We start from the raw sequence: 13931 nt of genomic DNA on the forward strand, positions 1-13931 counted from the left end.
ACCTCGAGCTTTAACCAGCTAGCATCAGCAGCCTTTCAGTGGCCAACCCACACAGGCCTGTTCCATCAGCCATAATTAGGTGGCCATCTGTGCTGAGGAACTCGTTAGCACCTGGTGCCCTAACGGCCCTCCCCATGCTGCTACTCCAGCATTGACTGGTGGACTTGTCCCTAAAATCTCCTGCTGAATTGCTGAACCAATACACAGGTCAATAGCACACTTGTTAACTTTGTGACAAATCTGCATCTTCTTTTAAAGGAACTTCTAGGCTGGACGTGGCTCTGTACAGCCTGGTGTGGTAGTTGGCAACCCTGCCTGTGGCAGGAGGGTTGAAACTCGATGATCTTCGATGCCCTTTTCAACCCAGGTCATTCTATGATTTTATGACTATCTGGCTTAATGTGATTTTTGAGTGTGCCTTTCATGCACTTCATGCTTCACACAACGTCTAAAGTCACGCATGCCACAGGAAAAGGCTAGATCAAGCAACATGTGGCTGCAACACATGTAAAGCTAACAGTAATCAAGTCCGATGTGAGGAATGGACTTCCCTTAGTGCATACTTTTTTTGGCATTCCTGCACGATGTGCTGTCTCACCCTCAAACAGAATGAGGTCAATTGACTTCACATCCCCTGCTCTCTTACTTCCTAGTTATACAGCTAGGATCAGAATGCCAGCACAGACAAGCTGCAAAGCCTATCATACTTCAGTTCTTTGCAAGCACTTGCCAAAGATTATCTGGTTGTTAATTATGTACAAAAAAATTAACTGTCAGCTAGTTCTAACAGTACTTTTTCTGTGACCAGAGACTCTTAGCTCAGTTTAGAGAAACTTTAGAGTCTTTAGAGAAACCTGCATTCATTGCTGATAATGCAGCTATTACTTAAAAACTCTGTAACTTTTTTATACGAGGGGCTACGTTGTAGAAGAATTCTGCAAGTAGGTGTAATCTATGCATTTAGCTATTTCTAATCCTTTACTGGCTTTTGAACACTTGCTATGTGAAAGTGCAGGCAACAGTAACAACAATTTAATAATGTTGAGCCAAAATGTTTAGAGAAATGAAGTCCTGCATTGAAATTGGAGAAATTAATTCCAGTCCAACCCTTGTAATTAGAAAATTCTGTTTGGAACTAGAAATGTGAGCATTTCTAGTATAACCTCAATGTTTTTATCGCTACTTCTTACCCAGTGGTTCTGAGTAATTAGCTTTTTGCAGTTCAAATGCTGTGTCTCCTTCTTTGCCTCTGAATTTAAATAAGCTACTATTGGGGAAACAAACAGAAACCGTAAAAAATGAGCTGCCCTAGCATTCTCATGAATGGATACTAACAGCAGCCTTCAAAAGAGAAACTGTCAAAGAGAACAGGCATAACAAAGAATTTCTTACATATTTTATTGTTTTGTTCTGTGTTTTTTTTACATTCTCTGATGGAATTTTTATGCAACTATTATGCCACAATCTATGACACACAATGAAAATGGAAACCTGCCATTCACCACTTACATTTCTAGGTTAATTTTGTTTCTTACCTCTGCATTTACTGTGGCACAAGTGCATTTATCGTATTTCATGCAGCACTGACCTGCTTTATGCAGACTGAGAACACAATGAGTGGTGCCAGCGATATTTAGGCACATTCAATTATTACCACAGAAACACAGATTCATAGAAGCATTAAAATACTTTGGGTGATGGTTACTGCCCATCAGTGTACTGTTTTGAACTGCAGAAATGGACAGGAGACAATCTTCACTGCTGTCAACAGCAGTATTTTCCAAGTTCATTAGGTTTCAAAAGATTGAATTAACTTCAGCGTTTCAATGACAGAGAAAGCCCAAGGCAACCAGCCTAATTCAAAAGGATGCTACTGATTTTTCATGAACATTTAACTAAGCTTGGTTCTGGAACCCACGTAAGCACCTTAGCACACCAATTTTATGCTCTGACAGGAGGATTGATTTTATTTTTACCATGCTACCTCCAGGCTAAGCGAAGGGACAGCATGAGGTGCACATCCACTTTTGGTAACCTGCTTGTACTAGCAGCAAGTGATCATAGCTCAAAGTTTTTAATAGAGCTTTTTACTTTGACAAGACAAGACGCCTTTCAGCATCACTTGACTATTTCCACCAAGCATAAACTGTCAACCCTTATTATGTCACAGTCAATACAGCAACAGCAGGGCAGAACTTACTTCCAGGAACAAGAGCATGTCCCAGGAGCACATTCAGGACAGGGAATTGGAGATGGCGGTCTCCTCTATGTGTTTTCCAGTCACTTGTTATGAATGGATCTAGCACAACCCTCAGGCACTGTAGGGGCACAGGGTCCTCACACAGCTTAGTATTGTTTTCTGCCTCAACACAGGCACAGCCATTCCTCCGATTCCTGCCACACCCATTGCAGAGTCTGCAGCCAAACAGCTCACCCCCCCCATCCCATTTCTCCTGGAGCAGATGGAGCAGAACATCCAACAACACTAGGTCTTATACAGAGAGGGGAGTGGAAACCTGTGCCCACCTGCTTTTTGGCACTGCAGATAAAGCTCAAGCATTTTGAGATCACCCTGCCATGCAGTGCCTCCAATGCAGCCAAGCACTCTCTAGAGTGCAACCATCCCCTTGCTGCCCCCTGCCACAGACCTTCTTGATCTTGCTGTCTCTCAGCTGCCTGCCAGGGTCAGCCCTTAGAGGAAGTCCCCCTTTAAGCCCATACTGAAAGTAAACGGCAATTGATAGCCTAACCAACAGGTAAGCACGAAGGATCAACAAAATCAGTTACAATTTCAGATAAAAATACAGCACGTGCTTTTGGTCAATCAGGAAATGTTGCTTGCCCACCTTCCTCGACATAAAAATGGGTGAATAAATTGGGAACTGACATTTCAGAGTTGAATTAACACCAACACAGAATTTTGAGGGAGTGATTGAAACTGGACAAAGCAGAGAACCCAGTACTTGCTGACAGATGCACATTTCTCACAGCCTTTTTACAGGTGCTACCAGGTCAAAGGTGGCAAATCCTTGTACTATGAGGAGAGAAAGAAGCCAAAGAGGATGTTCATAGGACCCCCCCAGTTTCCTACATACTGTAAAGCATCAAATCAGGCATCCAAAGGAATGGAAATAATTGGTACTGTCATCTCTTACTCTCAATTCATTTATCCCCCACTTTGCTGCTCAACTCTACTGTTGATATGCCACTGCTCTGATAACTGTGGTCAGCTCCATTGCGGTGCCTCTATTTTACATCCAAATAATCCACACCACTTCTGTAATCACCCATAGTTAACTGACTTTGTAATCCTGACTATTTTGAGCCTTGTCATGGCAGTTTACCATCTCTTTCCAATATCCACACCCAGTACGTTTCTGTACGTAAGTAATCCATCAGTGTCACAATAGCAACTTTCCTTTTTGGTTTTGTTATTCCTCTCCAACATGCCTAGAAACAACTGTCAATCGCTGTCAAATGATGCATCTTGTTTCTTTAATGGCTTCTTAAACTCACTTTCTTGCTTTCTGGGGATGTGCACAATGACATCATGCTGTCCATGCCCTCTCAACTTAGAGCAATTTGAAAATGTCTACAGTCTGAGATCAGAGCCTTTCTAAACTAGATTCTCCTTGTCCCAAAGATCTCCCAATCTAAATAGAAAAGTGACACAAAATGGTGGAAGTTGCTTTTTTGTTGTTTTTTTTCTTACAAACTGGGAGAAAAGTGCAGAGTAATGAAGTTAGCTGCTGGATCCTTACATAATTTCCAGCATTTCTCCTATTCATTTTTAATTCTTCCCTTGGCTGCTGAAATTTGAGACAGTTGTAGATAGAGATGAGACAGTGTCCTGCAGTTAGAATGTCTTTCCCTCAAAGGCCTCCAGGTTGAAAGCTGTATCCAGGAACCTTCTGAGCGACACCAGATGTGTGTTCTTGTTGCCTGTGGCAGCTGCAGCAGCAGGCTCTCGGCCAACATACCTTTGTGACAAAAAGAATTGGGCAGTCAAATGAGGTAAGAAGAGAGATTATTTTGACACTAACGAGTATGGGAGCATGCTGCTAAATGCATTTATTAAGTCAACTCAGCAGATTTGAACAAATTATTATCAATCTTTCTTAAATAAAAATATAATCAAATCTAATTTGTACCATCAGTTGTACCTTCCAGTCAGCTCCCACCTCTTTCTCCTTCACTGCATCTTCTCCCCATCCCACCCACAACAGACAGCTACACTGTCTCATAATTAGATAGCTTACTCCAGGCAATGAAATGCTCCTTCAACAGCTGCATGTGCAGATTTGAGACAATCACCTACAGTAAATGCAAAGCTAACTGAATGAATGTAGTTCTTACAACTACTATTTTCTCCAAGAGCCCAAAATGTAGATGGAAATTTTTATTAAAAAAGACACATTCATAGACAAAACAAAAAAAGCCAGAAGAGTTAAGCACTGTGCAAAGAAGTAATAAACAGAGCTAGATGCTACTGATTCTGTTTCAGAACTACAAAGAGGATCTAGATTTTTGTTATGTATTTGAGAAATAGTAGTCTAGACTCTTCCTCCTTCAACCAAGAACCCAAACTCACATTTTTCTGATTTATGGACAGACTCTGCCTTCTGCATAAATAAAATCCTCAAGTCAAAAGCCTGCCAAACAAACTGGACCAGGAGATGGAGCAACTGTTAAAAGTCTCATACCAAATAGGTCGAGTGTGGTTCACAATAGTGCGGAAACGAGGTTTGACGTAATCGTAATATCCACTGTTTTTGTGCTCCTCCTGACACCAAACTAGATCTGCATCTGGATACTTGTCAAGTTCTTCTTTGAGCAGGTCAAATGGGAATGGTGAGATCTGGGAAGAGAGATTCATAACTGGCAAAACTTTCTCTTATAAGGCTTTAGCCTCCGGTAGTAAAACTTCTCATCTCTCACATATTACACCCAACTATTGTAATGAACTATTTAGTACCGGAGGTAACTCTGGCACAGCAAGCCCTTGCTAAAAGTATCCCCAGCATCTGTCTTTGGAAGGATCAGGGAGCTCACCTGCTCAAGTCTGGTTATAGCTACTTGCTTCTCCAAGTCTTGATTCTTTCTCTCTTTCACAAGATCATAGTACACTTTTCCTGTACAGAAAATCACTCGCTTGACCTCATGTGGTGCTTGAGCTGCCAGTCCATTCTCAGGAATCACACGTTGAAAAGTGGTACCTAATTATAGCAATAATTAGAAAAGCTTTCTCAGTGGAAGTGACACTGGAATAAAGCAGCACAAGAAATGTAACGTCACCAAGCAACTGACAAGATTACAATGGTCATGGGGCTCTGCTACCTCTCTGTCTTTTCAGACTGACAATTCTGCTAAAGCAAATTTCAGTTTCAAAAGTTGAAAGACCATGAATAGTTAGCTCTTCCACTCACAAGATGGAGAAATATATTAACAGAGAACTGTATTTTAGCTTTGTGTTGTGCTTTACAGCTTTAATTTGATTGGACAGCTGACTGTCCTGGTTTCAGCTGGCATGGTGTTGATTTTCTTCATAGCATTTGCTACAATGCTGTGCTCTGGCTTTAGGAGAAAATGCTGATAACACACAAATGTTTTAGTTGTTGCAAAGCAGTGCTGTAAAGAGCCAAAGACATTTCAGTTTTTCAGCTTCTCATATCGTCCTGCCAGTGAGGGAGTAAGGGAGCACAAGGAGCTGAGAGGGGACAGAATCAGGACAGCTGACCTACACAGACACAGGGATAACCCAGATCATACAACACTGTGCAGAACTATCACACTGAGAAGATGGCTGGGGGGAACCACTGCTTAGAGACTGGCTGGGCACTGGTCAGTGAGCAGGGAGCAACTGCATGGTGTGTCACTTGTTTTGTACACAAGGGCTGCTCTGAAAGTAATGCCTCCTATTTTCTTATGTTGGCCTCCAACACTGAGAGGTAAATTTGAGCGGTACAGCAATAGAGGTTGAACCTTTCCACCAATATTGCTACATTTTGCTGCTGTGGGACAGGTGGCAGCAGAGGGGCAGTCTGACAAACAGCATCTGGTATAGAAGCGTATATGAAGCAAATGTGTGGAATTGAATTCCTCCACACAGAAAAAAATTGGCACTCATTGACATTCATTGATGTTTACTGAATATTTCAGAGGCCAAAAAGTGACTATGAGACCAATGAAGGATGGGTCATGCATGTCAGCAGTGGCAACAGCAGTGCATAAGACAAGCTGTGTTCTGGACAGCCATACATAGCTGTCACACCATGAAATGAAGAGCATTTCAGTCACCTCATCTGTGCAAATCAGTAGCCTATGACCAAGGAATTGTGTACAGAGCTTGCACAATGTGGAAGTTTTTCAGGATCTATTGGAATGAACACGAGGATGAAGGTGACTGTTTCTTGGTTCACATCATTACTGATGATAAGATGCGGTATCACCACTATGAGCAGGAGTCAAAACAACACTCCATGGACTGGTGACAAGTGAATTCCCCCCTGAAGAAGAAAAAGTTAAAGATGCAGCCCTCAGGAGGTACAGTCATGAGCACTGTTTTCTGGGATAGGAATGGAGTGATTCCTCTGGACTTCCTGGAACTCAGGCAAATCATCAACTCTGCCTGCAACACTGTGACACTGACGAAGCTGAAGGCTAGAGTCAGACCAGAGGAAGAGAGAAGCTTGTAACTCCATAAGGCCATGACCCAGTTGCCAATCTTGTCCTTACCACACCCAGCTGTGCGTCCAGATTCACGTAGTCCAGATTTGTCACCTTCTGACTTCCATGTGTTTGGACTGATGAAAGGCAGACTGCATGGGCAACATTTTCTGAGTAACAGTGCTGTCACAGCAGCCATGAAACTGAGTTACCTACACTGGTGCAGACATCTACAAGTGCAGCATGCAGGCTCTTGTTCATAGCTGACAAAAACATGTAGACAATGGTGGTGACTATGTTGAAAATAATGCCTTGTAGATGGGAATTTGCTCCATCAAACAGTGTTATTGTGCTCTTGGTAACTGTTGTAGTTTCCACGTAAATAAATGGGAGGCATTACTTACAGAGTAAGCTACATACATATACATAACTATCCTAACTGGTATTTTTCCTTATTGTCTTAGTAAGTATTTTTTATTTCAACTTCGTGGTTTTCTTTTTTCCATTTTTCTCCCCCACCCCACTGGCAGAAGGTGGTGCTTAGCCACCTGCCAGCTGTAACAACACCACTCACCTTACATAGTGCAACTAAATATGCTAACTGCAGAAGTATTTAGACACATGCACATTACCAGCACATACTTATGCGATTTAAACCTCTGAGAGCTAAACCAGCATTAGCTAAAGGAAGAATTAGCATAGTATTGATCCATATGCGTAAGTGATAAAAAGCAATTTCAGATGAAAAACATGACTGCTAGGTGTCTGCTCCTCTATGGTATCCTCTCCCAGGAGAACAGTTTGCTTGGGATATATGAAACTGGAAGGTATGAAAGGTAGTAATCCTATACTGGCACAAAGGGGAACTAGAGAGTCTAGAAATTCCTTTTCTTTGGTCCTTGCTATGATTGATTAAAATTATTCCCACATTAACCAGCTGCAAGGTAGCAGACAGCAACATGACCTCCCAGACTGAATAAGCACACCCACTTACTAGGAAAATAAGCTACTGTTTGAAGAACCATTTATCTTGGGGGGAGAAAAGCAGCAACACAAACATAAAAAAAAGAACTGATTTATGTCAGAATTAGCCTGTCTCACTGAACAGCAGAATTCATCATTAAAAAACACTGAATCTGTGCTTGACTGGGCCAGCTGTCTCAGCTTTCAGTCAAAAACAAAGCAAAAAGTGAGCTGAGAGTCAGCAATACTTCTTGCTGTCAACAAGACAGTAAGAACATGAAAGTAGTCAGAACTGGATACTAACTGTGAATTTTGGCAACTATCAAAGGTTATCCTCCTATCCCTGAAGTAGCAGGGGCTCTCATTAAGCAGAGACAAATCACAATGCTCACAAGATTTCTGATTTGACTCACTCCAAAAAATATTTGAGCAGTAATTGAAACTCACAAATTTATTTGTTTGAAAAGCAAACTTCATTCACTTACAAAAAGGAGATACTGCAACATTTCCATAAGTTTACGCGCTACAGCATGCTTTGAAAAACCTGAGCAGTTATTTTTTTCTGACAGCAATCAAGACACCAGCTAGAATCTGAAACAGACCACCACACCTAAGCACTCACTATGAGCAATTATTTTTCATCATTTACTATGCTTTCCTCATGCCACTCTAATATATTCTAGCCAGCGCATGGCAAGACCTATTCCTTCATTTTTTGATGTCACATCTGTAGTAAACACCTTATCTCTTGGTGCTGCCAACAGTAGTTTCAGGTAGTAGTGTATAGCTCTGAACTCACTGTAGCAATGAACTTAGCGTAGATCTCTGGTTTGACAACTCAGCCCCAGAACTGACTGCAGCAGTGAGAAATAGAACCTTGGTTCTTCCAAATGGGCACGTTGTGATTACAGCCTATTCCTTCCTTCTCTGGGGGGACAGAAATTAGGACAATCCAAACTTTCAAGTTTAGGGAAAAAGAACAGAAAGATCTAATAGTCTATCTACTACGAAGAATATCTCTACAGAGAAGGGATTGCAAAACTAATGCCTGGTTACTAGATAACGTTAAACATCTGCATCCGAATGCATACATTTCGGCTAAAGTCTAGGCTAGAGCTTGTTAAATCAGCTCCACAGAAATTAAGCCAAAGGAAAAGGCAAGCTCCCCAGAACAGATTCTCTTCTTCATGTATTCAATGACATGTAACTTTGTATAGCTGATTATTTGTTCATAATACTTTAACATCACTTACCAGAGACCATTTCATCAAAACTGGATTTAGCTTCTGGATGCCTCAGCAGTGACTTGGGTGTCAAAATGATTAGCTGCAAAACAAAAAAACAACTTCCAGCACTAAGGAGCAGCTTTGTCTACATTATTATTTGCAATATTCTTATCAATGTTCATACAAAAGACATAAACTGAAAAGACAAACTGAAATCAAATTAATATGAATAGCAAACAATAAATTTTTGTGGTTTTTCTCCTGTTTTGAAACCCCATGGAGTTTAATAATTATTATTAATAATTATTCCAAAGATTTGGGTAATTCACTCTCTATATGGATTCTCAAAAACCACTGCTTTATGCCTCTCTTTAAGAATAAAATCAAATCACAAGCTACAAACACGTGATATATACCATAGCTGTAACTTAGTCTTCAAGTTTTAAAGATGCCCAAATGGCTTCAAAAGTTAATGGAGTTTTCTCCAAAAATCTGTGTTTTAGCAGCCATGCCTGAAATCAGTTAGCCTCTAAAAGGATTCCTGGTAACTGGCCTTGAAAGGAAGAAATAATTGCAATTCTATCCAATTTTAGCTATAAGCAACATCTACAAAGGTTAAAAATCTCAGAGCGATGGAGCACTTTGGTCAGTATTTCCATGTGAGACCAGCTGAGAAGATGTATTCTGGGGAAATCCAAGCTGAGCTTTCAAGTTTCCACTTGCTGATCCATTAGCCACTACTGCAGTCACAGCAACGCAGTGACACAAACAGCAATGCCTTACACCATATGGTTATCCCAGTGTAAGCATGGACAAATTTGCACTTGTGAATTCTCCATAATAGTACAGAAGAACACCTCTAAAAGAGCAGAGGGAAAGGGTCTGGCACTGGAGTGAAGAGAGCATTATGACTCCAAACAAAAAAAGCCTTTTTAAAGATGGCAAGTCAGTGCTTACACAAATAGACACAGGTTTTTGGAGCACAAGCAAGTAGACATGCAGGTTGTAGCTGTGCAACTTGTCAGCCACACAGTGTCTTGACAAACCCATCTGATGGACTGCACAGTCATAAAGAAGCCAAGCTGAAAATACAGTTTTAGACTTCTAGTGAGAGTTAAGTTTCACTTCAAACTGAACACCTGCATGCAGGTAAAGCTTTTCACCTTTTGTTTTCCTTTCAGCAGTACAGAATATGCAAACAAAGATCCCTTCTTTACTCAACAGTTAATACAGCTAGATGTATTATATTTTATGTATATGTATATATATTTTGTATGTATTATGTATATATATTTTTGTATGTATTATGTATTTTATATTTTATACATATATATTTTATATATATGTATATATATATATATATTCATTATATATAATGAAGTCCATTAGAGTAACTCTACCGGTTTTCTGAATGGCAGCAAGATCTGTCTTCTGAGTACATGAAAGTAGTTGGCTGGAGTTGAACAATTCACCACAATCCAGTTGCATTCATACAGCTGGGAAACTTCAAACTGTTTGCTGAACTCCTGAGAGAGATATTAAAGCCATTAGAAAAACATCTAAAAAAGATCAGGGAAAAAAAAAGCTTAAAAGTCATCTTTCTATTTCTGATTCTCACCAACTCCCTGTCTCAGAAAACTCCAATAGCAGAGCTCTGCTGAGATTATATTATTAGCTTGGGAAGCATCCCTACGAAACACTCTTCTGTTTTTACTTACTTTTATATTGTTCTAGGAAGAAAGGCAAAACATTTCCTTTAATTTCAGCAAGCTGGGAAGTCCAGGAAGGAAGGGTGAGGAGAACTAGGACTTCAGTAGGTCTAAGGCACAAAATAGAACCTCTCTGAAAGATTTAGAACAGTAATTCAATTTTTGAGAGTATAGTTAACCCTCTCCCTTTTTTTTTTTGGTCGGTGTCCTGTCCTCATCTCAGTACATAAATTTCATATTTTGTATTTATTTTACACATACATATGTTTTATATACAAATGCATATATGGATACAGGTAAGTATTTATGCAGGTATAATAATCTCAATATAGACTGATACAGCACCTAACACAATGTCCTAGTTCACGTTACGAATTGTTATTTAGCTCCTCTGATAATATTTACAACTTCCTTATTATGTGCAATTAAATTTGTCCTTAGACATACTGAGTCAAACAGGTCTTTCTTTATTCTGCCAGTACAGTGGCAAAAAACACCTTTACATGAAAAGGAACACTGCTTTGGAATTATCCTTACTCCAAAGGTAACAAAATCAGAGCCAAAACTGAAATGCATACATTGATTTTTCAATTTATGAGCTTTTCAATTAATTTTTAACAGTGCTTCTTATAAAACCCACAGTGGGAAGTGAATGCCCAGTAGCCTGTGGAGTTATGTACTTTATCTGTAGAAATGAATGATCAAACTATGAAGGTCTGAGCTGAATTAAATTTAGAAGCTGGCCCTACTTTCATGCTCCCGGCAGTACAATTTAGCTCCAGTGCAAAAAGCCACAAGTAGTTTCACATGGCCTCCTTTAGAAATTTGCTAGAGACACTTATTTGCAGTATGCACAGCAATATATACAGGCAGAATCACTGGCCCTGAGGAACAGCCATAAAGAGATCATGCTGCCACAGATTAATTGTATATGATCTCATCTCTGAAATGAAACAGCCTAGACTGCACACTCCCATTATTTTTACTGGGATCAAGTTAATGTTACATTAACTCTTGCAGCTAAATCTTATCCCACTTCCTAGCCAAAAAAAGGATTATTCAGACAAAAAAAAAAAAAACCTCAAGTTTTTATTCTTCTGTGGCAATAAAACGATTTTTCTAATGATGAAGCCAACACAACCTGGGTCAAAATAAATCTCTGAAAAGTGAAGAGCAGCAAAAAGAACAGGGCTTTTGACAAATCTACTTACTGGATAAGCATCAGAATCGTCATTGCTCATCTGCAGAAACCTTTCAGGCCTGGCTGATGAATGCTCTGGACCCTGGTAATCACATCATTCAAAACAATGTTAAAAAACCAAATCAGCAGTCAGACATCAGTTTAGGCCACTCACTGTTTAAGTACTTCCATTCACCCTTGCAGCTCTGCACCAGGCTGCACATATGCCCCCAAATCATTGGTAGCAGCAGTGAGGAGATGAAAGACACACTGAATTACTGCAAGTCTTTGTTTCCCATAGAACACTTTCATAGGAGAAGGCTAGGTTTCAATGGATTTCCAACGCTTTTAACTATGAAAGTGCAGTAGGTCCACTTGGACATAAAAAAAGAACTTTGCTAACGCTGGGCAAAAATGAGCAGGAGGAAAATAAGGAGTAGAAACACTGTGCTTCAGCATAACTGCAGTGTTTCTCACTTTTTTGGGGGCAAATCACACCTGTATGCAAAGTTAACTGCTGACAGTCTTTGCTATGTTAGCAACCAATGTAGGCTCAGGATCTCTCTCTCTCTCTCAGCATTGTTAAGTGATCAGTACAGGACAAGATAGCCTTAACGAATGCTTCAGCTAAAACAGATCAAAATGCATGTAAGCACTGTCTGCCAAATTAGTCTGTGATTAATTACTGCCTCAAGAGGTATTTATTCTGTCAAAGTACTGTATGCTCACATCTGCTTTCTCACTAGAAGTACCCAAGGTAATTTTTTTTTAAACATACAAATATTGCTAGATCCATTCTTTACTAGCAAAAAGTACACAGTGATCATGGACAATATCAGGAAGAAGAGGTGTAACAGAATGTTATCTCCCCTCTCACATCCTCATTTGTAATGGATGAGAGAAAGCTGTGAGGAGGAGAATACAGTGTGCTTTTTTATTTACCCCTAATGCTGGCAGTCTTTGCTTGTTCAGTTACCAAACAGTAACTGTTAGGACAGACCTTCATTTTGGAGAGTCTCCAAGTATTTTAACCTGAAAACAATCTATTACACCTCTCAATTCTCTCCATGGCTTCTAAGCTAATCATGCTTTTTTCTTTGCGCGTCTTTGTTACCATAACTTCCTGAGTCAAAATATGAATGAATGCTCTTCAAAATCACTACTATGACAGCCAGTAGTTTACTTTGATTCAACACATGATTCTCTCTGCTTTCAAGCACAGGGTTCACTCCGTGCACTAACAGAATTCAAAGGAAAGAAACAGCTTCTTCCCTGGAAACGTATGAACAGCACCAACAGCCATGAACTGTACCCCACACAAGTACTGTTGAAGTCTGTCTCCACTTTTGAGATGCTCAATAATGCATGTTAGGGCTTGTGAAATAAGAAGCAGAAATAATGATACAGAGTAACAGTCTAATATCGCTGTACCACTGCTTTACTTGTCTATTTGCTGTAAAACTATAAAATCCTATACTGAGTACAGTCTTAACATGTACAAAAACACTGCTTCACAACTAAACTGAATGGAGAACGCTGGAAGCTGAGATGTTACTAAAAAACAATCAGAGGAGTGACACGGGAGGCTTCCCTAACATACCCACACACACGTTGCCCCAGCAACAACCTCAATGCAGAGCCTCAGTCTTCACATCCATCTTTGATTTCTCTGCTGACACTGCCAGTCAGATTATCAGTGACAGCTACGTGGGATGGAGTAGGGTTTATTTCTATTGTGACCACCTCTCTGGTGAGACCTATACTGAATCCATTAGCTACTTTCAGATGAGCCCCAAAGGAGCCATTTGACAGCAGAGTCTTTCAATCACAGCCAACTTGCCTCTGCATGCATGACCTAGAGGTGAAGGGATCCATATCCCATTACGGACCCTTCCCCAAATCATTCTGTCCCCAACACTGTAGTTAGAGAGAATAACACTCCTGTAATGGAAAGCTCCTCTGAGAAGGCAACAGATTTCAACAGCCTGGTGGCATTTTTAAATATTCTAAGAACACCTGACACCAGCAGCAAAATAAGCACGTTTCAGAAGTGCTGGGAAAGTCTTAGCTGCCAAGTGGCTATGAGAACAGAAAGACTAATTACTGTAAGTAGCAGAGAACCAACTCCTCTCAGCTGAGTGCTTCTCTGCACAGGACCGTACTTCCTGCTGAGGGCACATTCAGGCT

General features: G+C 40.3%; 1 protein-coding gene across 6 annotated transcripts in view; it reads right to left on the bottom strand.

The window, feature by feature from the left end:
* Positions 1–1381: 1381 nt before the first annotated feature.
* Positions 1382–13931, bottom strand: part of OGDHL (oxoglutarate dehydrogenase L) — a 54247-nt gene continuing 41697 nt past the window's right edge. For all 6 annotated transcript variants that reach the window (XM_048945775.1, XM_048945773.1, XM_048945777.1 and 3 more), the window contains exons 18-23: positions 11776–11847; positions 10256–10381; positions 8883–8955; positions 5053–5216; positions 4704–4858; positions 1382–3980 (exon numbers count right to left, since the gene is read on the bottom strand). In XM_048945775.1, the coding sequence (XP_048801732.1) occupies positions 3857–3980; positions 4704–4858; positions 5053–5216; positions 8883–8955; positions 10256–10381; positions 11776–11847 (714 nt within the window). In that variant the 3' untranslated portion in view covers positions 1382–3856. The remainder of the gene's footprint in view (positions 3981–4703; positions 4859–5052; positions 5217–8882; positions 8956–10255; positions 10382–11775; positions 11848–13931) is intronic.

This window comes from Lagopus muta, chromosome 5, assembly GCF_023343835.1.
Source record: "Lagopus muta isolate bLagMut1 chromosome 5, bLagMut1 primary, whole genome shotgun sequence".
NCBI lineage: Eukaryota > Metazoa > Chordata > Aves > Galliformes > Phasianidae > Lagopus > Lagopus muta.